Source organism: Trichosurus vulpecula, chromosome 4 (assembly GCF_011100635.1).
Source record: "Trichosurus vulpecula isolate mTriVul1 chromosome 4, mTriVul1.pri, whole genome shotgun sequence".
Lineage (NCBI taxonomy): Eukaryota > Metazoa > Chordata > Mammalia > Diprotodontia > Phalangeridae > Trichosurus > Trichosurus vulpecula.
In genome coordinates this window covers 441,687,173-441,695,215 of record NC_050576.1, presented here as the reverse complement: position 1 = coordinate 441,695,215, position 8,043 = coordinate 441,687,173, and the positions used below count along the sequence as shown (strand labels likewise).

At 54.6% G+C, this 8,043-nt stretch overlaps 2 protein-coding genes across 2 annotated transcripts; one reads left to right on the top strand and one right to left on the bottom strand.

Annotated features, from left to right (window-relative positions):
• Positions 1-6: 6 nt before the first annotated feature.
• TXNDC17 (thioredoxin domain containing 17) lies at positions 7-1,210 on the top strand. The gene is made up of 4 exons (XM_036756611.1): positions 7-399; positions 541-622; positions 711-786; positions 1,002-1,210. The coding sequence occupies exons 1-4, from the start codon at positions 255-257 to the stop codon at positions 1,071-1,073; spliced, it is 375 nt and encodes a 124-aa protein (XP_036612506.1). The 5' UTR covers positions 7-254; the 3' UTR covers positions 1,074-1,210.
• On the bottom strand, positions 1,204-3,583 carry MED31 (mediator complex subunit 31). The gene is made up of 4 exons (XM_036756610.1): positions 3,460-3,583; positions 3,230-3,307; positions 2,506-2,602; positions 1,204-1,777 (listed from the first exon to the last, which is right to left on the bottom strand). The coding sequence occupies exons 1-4, from the start codon at positions 3,488-3,490 to the stop codon at positions 1,555-1,557; spliced, it is 429 nt and encodes a 142-aa protein (XP_036612505.1). The 5' UTR covers positions 3,491-3,583; the 3' UTR covers positions 1,204-1,554.
• Between the last annotated feature and the right edge of the window lie 4,460 nt (positions 3,584-8,043).

The following is an 8,043-nucleotide window of genomic DNA, read 5'->3' as shown; positions in this document are numbered from 1 at the left end:
CCGGAAGGGAAGGAGGGAGGCAGTCAACGGGAGCCGAGAAGGGCCAGAGGCTGGACGGGGGCGGGGGCGGGGCCAGCGTTGCGCATGAGCAGCGGCCGCTCCGGGTCGGCAGGCTTCCCTAGCGACTCGGCCGAGGCTTTCCGGCCTCTCGGGCGGCGCTGGGCGGAGCGAGGGGCTCCGGAAGTGGCTGTTGCCCCGCCCCCCACGTGGATGCCCCGCCCCGGCCAGGGAGCGTCCAGGTGCACCCAGCCAGCATGGCCCGCTACGAAGAGGTGCGCGTGTCGGGCTTCGGCGACTTCTGCGGGGCGGTGGAGCAACACAGGGACAAGACCATCTTCGTCTACTTCACGGGCGACAAGGACGCCGAGGGCCGCAGCTGGTGCCCGGACTGCGTGCAGGGTGAGCTGGGGGAAACTGAGGCGCGGGGGCGGGGGGAGGGGCAAACCGAAGCTCGGGGAAGGCGAGTGAGCAAGTCCGCCCGGGCCCTGGCCTCTCCCTCCGGCTGACCGGTGACCTCTCCCTCCCTGCGTCCCCGTGCAGCCGAGCCTGTGGTCCTGGAGGCCCTCAAGCACATCCCAGAGAACGCTGTGTTCATCTACTGCCAGGTTGGGGACCGGCCCTAGTAAGTGCTCCCCGGGGGCCGGGGGTGGGGGTGGGAGTGGGTGGTCCGGGCCCTGGCACCCACGGGCCGCGCGTTCTTTGCCCCGTAGCTGGAAAGATCCTAACAATGAGTTCAAGAAGAATCTAAAGTTGACCGCGGTGCCAACACTGCTCAAGTATGGGACGGTGAGTGCCTGGTGCCCCCCTCTCCCGGTCTGGCCGGGATGCCCCCTCCCCAGCTCCTTCTCTGTTCCCCCGGGTCTGGGTGCGGTGGGGGCGGTGCTGAACCGGAGCTAGGCAGAAGTGCCCCCAGGGAGCCGCCAAGTCAATGATTGACTTGGTTGACTATGGTTACACCAGTCTCAGAGGGGAGGCTGACTCGGAGGTTTCTTGGCTTCCAGCCTCAGAAGCTGGTGGAGTCGGAATGTCTGAAAGCCAGTCTGGTGGAGATGCTGTTTTCTGAGGAGGATTAAGCAAGCTTCACTGGCAGCCCCGATGTCCCGATTATAAAGGAACCTCGTGATCAATTGTGTGATAGTAACATTAGCCAAAATAATGTTTAGAAAGCCTCTAATGAATGTCCTGCAAATACAACACCCTTTGTAAATGGTGGAAGGGGTTCTCTTTATTACTAAGGAAGTGGTGAACAGAGACCCAGGGTATGGGCCAAGCACCCCTCTCAGCTTTCTGTGGGCCCCTTAGCACCTTTTAGGGCCCTCTCCAGACCCAGGGGAACTTGGGCAAGGTTTTCACCTTTGTGCCCACATGAATGTGGCCCTAGGAGCGCTGGGATCCTTGGACTTCTCCCCTGGCAAGGCCAACAGGCCTACTCAGGTTAGACACTCAGGCTTATCCAACGGCCTCTTCTGACAAAGAACTTTACTTTGGGAATTAGAACAAAGAAGGTGGTTCGGAGAAACGCCTTTAGTGGTTCCCCTCCCTCCCTCCCTTCCTTCACTTTCCCGCTGAGGATGCACTGCTGCTGCTGCTGTGCTGCTGAGGCTGCTGCTGCTGCTGCTCTGCCAGGGCCTGCTGCAACCGCATCCGCTTTCGGGAATAATGCTGCCAGTGCAGGATCTGCTGCTCGTCAATGAACTTGGCACACTGGGCATTCACCAGCTCCTTACGGAAATGTTCATACTGCAGCAGCTCCAACATGTGCAGGCACTGGGGATACCTGGGGAGGGAAGACAGCCCCAAATTCAGGTGCCAAGCCCCCCCGCCCCTGAGGCCAGCATAGAGGCCATGCCTAAAGTCCGGTGGCAGGGGAGGGGAGGCAGCAACTTTGTTCTTCTACCCTAATTCTGTTTCCTTTCCTCTGTGGGACAGTTCCTGGCTTGTTGGGGCTCCACAGGTCATTTCAAACAGTGGACTAGAAGCCGTTTCTCTCAAATCATCCAAATGTAGGCATGTCATGGAACTTTGGGGGGGGGAGGGGAAACTGGAGACGAGCTGGCATCTACACTGACCCTAGGCTGGAAACTAAGGGTCATTCCAAAGGGCAGAGAAAGGAGAATGTTCTACTTATGCGGTTAGGTGACCCTAAATTTGTGCTAAAAGCACAAGGGAAGGGAAAGGAAGAAGGCCCTGTTATGTACCTACTCTGTGCTAGCCAATTTGGCCAATTTGTTCCTCCTAACAGCACTGGAAGGGAGGGGCTAGTATTATCCCCTTTATACTGTAGAATAAACAGGAGAGCATTAGGGAAGTGACTTTCGCAGGGTCACCCTGCTAGGAAGTGTCTGCAGCCATATTTGAACTGAGGTCTTCCTGACTCCAGCAGCTGCCTAGCTGGGTTGGCACTCTGCCAGCCTCCCTATTGGACACCCAGGAAGCCAATCAGCTGTGATTTCTTCTAAGGCAAAACATCAGCTTCTGAATTCAGAATTGGCTGTTGAGACTTACTTCAGGTACTTGGCGTAGTCTGGCTCTTTCCAGTAAAGCAGGTATTTCAGATAATTGACAAAGGCCTTGTCCTTGAAGTACCCTCTTTGGGCAAGGACTGCAAGACAAGGAAAGAAATCAGTATAGTGGCCCACCTGCCCATCCACAGGACCCCTGACGGAGAAGCCCTCCAAGGGGCTGAGATTTCGGCCAGCTGGGCATGCCCAGCCCCTCTCCACTAGGCCATATCACCACCCCTGGCCAACTACCAAGTCTTTAAGAAACTGAAAGGGGTGTCGGGAGGGACACAGAAATGGATGGAAAGAGATGGGGTGAATACGCCAGGTAACTAGAGGGCATGGCTGGACAAAGTTCATTGACTGGAGTCCGAAGCTCGGGCTGGAGGAAGCCTTTACTAGGTGTCAGGCACGGGTCTAGGATTGGCTGAAGAACAACATGGGGCATTTTGGCATTTCCCTAACAATGATGTCCAATGCATTGGGGCAGCCTCCGGTGCCCCTGAGAACCCCAATAGCCCCACTGTCATCACAGTCTCAAAATCATTCTCTGGCAGCAGACTCACTTACTCCTCCCTGCTAGCCCAGGTGCCCTAAGTCTTGTTCTTGACTCAATGACGCCCACGCACAGTCGAGACCCTGCCCTTGCCCTCCCCAGCCGCCTCTACCGCACAGCCCAGTACCCGGTGCTCGCCACCCCGCCTAGCAGCGCGGCCTCGAGGACTCACAGTTCAGGTAGTTGGGGTTGGCCAGGCACTGCACGAACTCCAGCTCCAGCTGAAAGCGAAGCCGGTTGCCGGCGTCGTCTGCGGAACAGAGGCGAGCTCAGCTCGGCGCGGAGACGCGCGAGATCCCGCTCCCACCCCCAGCCGAGCCTCGCAGTACCCCCACCGCGAAATGGGCCGCACCCGGAAACTCGCTCCCACCCATCCCCGAATCCCCAGGAGCGTGCACTCACCCGAGGTCTCCATGACGACGGCGGCGGCCATGAGCGGGCCCCCGCCCCGCCCCGCTCCCGAAGCAGCGCCGGCCACACCGCGGGCCGTAAGACCCTGCCGCCGAGTCCCGCCCCACGCGCAGGCGTGCCGCGGCGCCTTGTGGGAGAAGGGGAGGGAGAGAAGAGGGTGGGGAGAGGCCGCGGGCGGCGCTTCTGGGAGAGGAGCGCAGCTGCTTGGGGGTGGGGCGCGGGAAATCTGCAGGAGGCGCGGAGCGGAGACCGGGCTACCTCGGGATCACAGCACCCTGCCCAGCTGCGCCCCGCCTGGCCTCCAAGCCTCGCTGGAGGTGGGTGCCCTCTAAATGCCCACCGCCGGGCACCGCTGCGGAGCTGAAACTGACCAGTCAGGGAGACTGGCTACTACGTAGCTATCGCTCCGGGGGCGAGGCGGTGGGGGGGGGGGAGACACTGAACCTGACGTAGTCTAGGTCTGGAGACTAACCTACACCCACCCCCCCGCCCCCAACAGAATGGATACAAAGTAACTGCAGCGATGGCGCGGGGAACAACCCTGAGACTGATGCGGTCTGTGCTGAGGATGGATACAAAGTAACTACAGAAACTAATCCCTGGGGGCGCTCGTGAAGCCTGCGTTGTTACTTTGCTATCTGTAACCCGAGGAAAACGCCCTGGAGAAAACCAGAAGTGTCCTCCCTGACTGGTCCTACGGTGCCAGCCCCGGGGCTCTCTGGGTGTCTTGGGTTGAGTTTTTTTTTTTTGAGAACTTCAGCTGTCTATTGGCCATCTCCTACCGGCTGTCTTGTAGACTTCTTCAGCCATCTCCTACAGGCTGTCTTGTAGACTTCTTCAGCCATCTCCTACAGGCTGTCTTGTAGACTTCTTCAGCCATCTCCTACAGGCTGTCTTGTAGACTTCTTCAGCCATCTCCTACAGGCTGTCTTGTAGACTTCTTCAGCCATCTCCTACCGGCTGTCTTGTAGACTTCTTCAGCCATCTCCTACCGGCTGTCTTGTAGACTTCTTCAGCCATCTCCTACAGGCTGTCTTGTAGACTTCTTCAGCCATCTCCTACAGGCTGTCTTGTAGACTTCTTCAGCCATCTCCTACAGGCTGTCTTGTAGACTTCTTCAGCCATCTCCTACAGGCTGTCTTGTAGACTTCTTCAGCCATCTCCTACCGGCTGTCTTGTAGACTTCTTCAGCCATCTCCTACCGGCTGTCTTGTAGACTTCTTCAGCCATCTCCTACCGGCTGTCTTGTAGACTTCTTCAGCCATCTCCTACCGGCTGTCTTGTAGACTTCTTCAGCCATCTCCTACCGGCTGTCTTGTAGACTTCTTCAGCCATCTCCTACCGGCTGTCTTGTAGACTTCTTCAGCCATCTCCTACCGGCTGTCTTGTAGACTTCTTCAGCCATCTCCTACCGGCTGTCTTGTAGACTTCTTCAGCCATCTCCTACCGGCTGTCTTGTAGACTTCTTCAGCCATCTCCTACCGGCTGTCTTGTAGACTTCTTCAGCCATCTCCTACCGGCTGTCTTGTAGACTTCTTCAGCCATCTCCTACAGGCTGTCTTGTAGACTTCTTCAGCCATCTCCTACAGGCTGTCTTGTAGACTTCTTCAGCCATCTCCTACCGGCTGTCTTGTAGACTTCTTCAGCCATCTCCTACCGGCTGTCTTGTAGACTTCTTCAGCCATCTCCTACCGGCTGTCTTGTAGACTTCTTCAGCCATCTCCTACCGGCTGTCTTGTAGACTTCTTCAGCCATCTCCTACCGGCTGTCTTGTAGACTTCTTCAGCCATCTCCTACAGGCTGTCTTGTAGACTTCTTCAGCCATCTCCTACCGGCTGTCTTGTAGACTTCTTCAGCCATCTCCTACCGGCTGTCTTGTAGACTTCTTCAGCCATCTCCTACCGGCTGTCTTGTAGACTTCTTCAGCCATCTCCTACCGGCTGTCTTGTAGACTTCTTCAGCCATCTCCTACCGGCTGTCTTGTAGACTTCTTCAGCCATCTCCTACCGGCTGTCTTGTAGACTTCTTCAGCCATCTCCTACCGGCTGTCTTGTAGACTTCTTCAGCCATCTCCTACCGGCTGTCTTGTAGACTTCTTCAGCCATCTCCTACAGGCTGTCTTGTAGACTTCTTCAGCCATCTCCTGCCGGCTGTCTTGTAGACTTCTTCAGCCATCTCCTGCCGGCTGTCTTGTAGACTTCTTCAGCCATCTCCTGCCGGCTGTCTTGTAGACTTCTTCAGCCATCTCCTACCGGCTGTCTTGTAGACTTCTTCAGCCATCTCCTACCGGCTGTCTTGTAGACTTCTTCAGCCATCTCCTACCGGCTGTCTTGTAGACTTCTTCAGCCATCTCCTACAGGCTGTCTTGTAGACTTCTTCAACTCAACATGTCCCAAACTGAACTTATTACAAAGCCTCCCCTCTTCCTTCATTTTCCTGTTACCGTGAAAGGCCTCTCTCCCTCTCCTCTTCCCTCTCCCCCTCCCCATCTCTCTCCGTCTCCCTCTCCCTTCTCTCCTCCCCTCCCTCCTCCTCTCTCCCTTCTCTTGGTGTTCTGCCCAAAAGAAGGTAAATTTTGATGGCGGAAAGCTTCCTAGTTAAACTTAGGGATTACTGGCTAGGTTTCTTTCTCAAAGACCAAGCCTTAAACCCAATTCACTCTGGATCTTAAGGATTGACAATAGGTCCCTGCCTTAATGGTTATTATTATTTGGGGGTGGGGATGGGGGGGGGGGTTAGGTCCTGGCTCAGAGTGAATGTAAATGGTAACTCTCTTTTGGCCTTTTGGGCTTTGCCTCACTCAAAGTGAGAACTTGAAAAGACTTAAAAAAAAAACTGTCTCCCACTGCATCCTGGGCCTGCAGTCTTCCTGATAGATCTCTGGCCACTGCACCCAGATGGCTGTGGAAGAGAAAGTGAGGCTGGTGACTCAAATCGAAGTCAGTTACAAGTCATTATCATCATCTCCCTGATGTCATGGTTCTCTTTGAGAACCAAGGACAAACCACACAATCACTACTGTGGAAGGCCCTGCCATCTTCCCAGTCACCCAGGCTTAAAACCAAGGAGACTGGACTCCTCCCTCTTGCCCCTAGATCTAATTAGTTACCAAGGCTTGTCTTTGCAACATCTTTCTAACAGTGCCACCCCCCACCTCAGGCCCCTCATTATCCCACACTTAGACTATTGAAGAAGCCTACTGGTGGTCTGCCCAACACAATTCTCTCCCCACTCCTCGGTTGTGAAATAGGGCAACTCCCCTCATAATTGGCAGCTAGGTGGCACATAGAGCACCGGGCTTGCTGTCAGGAAGACCTAGGTTAAAATCTGGTCTCAGACACTTAGTAGCTGTGTGACCCTGGGCAAGTCACTTCACCCTGTTTGCTTCAGTTGCCTCATCTGTAAAATAATCTGGAGAAGGTCATGGCAAACCACCCCAGTATCTCTGTCAAGAAAACTTCAAATGGGGCCACAAAGAGTCAGGCATGACTAAAACCACTCAGCAACAACTCACAAAGTAACTCCTCTTGATGTTGATCAAAGATCGAGTGAGAGATGGGGAAAGAATAGTCAGCTGCCCAGTTGGGCCCCAGCATAGGCTGCTAGCAACAAGAAGTCAGCCCGGGTTGCCTCTGGGCCTCAGGTTCTGAAGCCAGAACTAGCCAGGTAAGGAGAATTCCTGCTGATCAAACTGACAGGAGGCAAACCAGAATACCCACTGGATGGACCTTTTGGTGGCTCACCCCACATTTTCAGACAATGCCTTCCTCTGGGAAAGTGAGCTAGTCACAAAAAGGTATCTGAATGCAACCTTAGAGAAAAGGTTGCACACTAGCTCTGAGAGGCATTTCCCTTGGGCTGTGAGACCTAGGACAGGATGGAGCTGGGGCAGGGGTGGAGCTACAGGACTAATTCTGGGGCCTGGACTCCTACAAACACCTCACAAGACCTCCCTGGCTGTCTGCCTTGTGAAACCCCACAGGCTAAGGCAAAGCCCACTGGTCTGAGAATCAAAATTCATTCATTCAATAAACATTTATTAGGCACCTCCTATGTGTCAGACACTGTGCTAAGCCCTGGGGATCCAAAAAGAAACCTAAGATAGTTCCCTGGCCTCAAAGAGCTTACAGTCTAATGGGGGGGGGAGGGGAACGACATACAAAGAAATTTATACAAAGCAAACTATATACAGGATAAAAAAGAAATAAGTAAAAGACGGAAGGCACTAGAATTAAGGGAGTTGGGAAAGGTTTCCTGTAGAAGGTAGGGCTTTAGTTGGGCTTACAGGAAGCCAGGTCAGTAGTAACAGTAGAGGCATGGTGGACAGACAGCCTGGGCAAATACCAGAAACTGAGAGATGAAGAGTCTTGTTCCTGGAGAACCAGGAGGCCAGTGTTGCTGGATCGAAGAGTGCATGGTGGGAGGTAAGGTGTAAGAAGACTAGAAAGGTGGGAGGGGAGAAGTTATGAAGGCTTTGAATGCCAAATGGAACATTTGATATTTGATCCTAGAGGTGATAAGAGCCACCGGAATTCATGGAGTATGGTGGTGATGTCAATGGGACCAGAACTAACC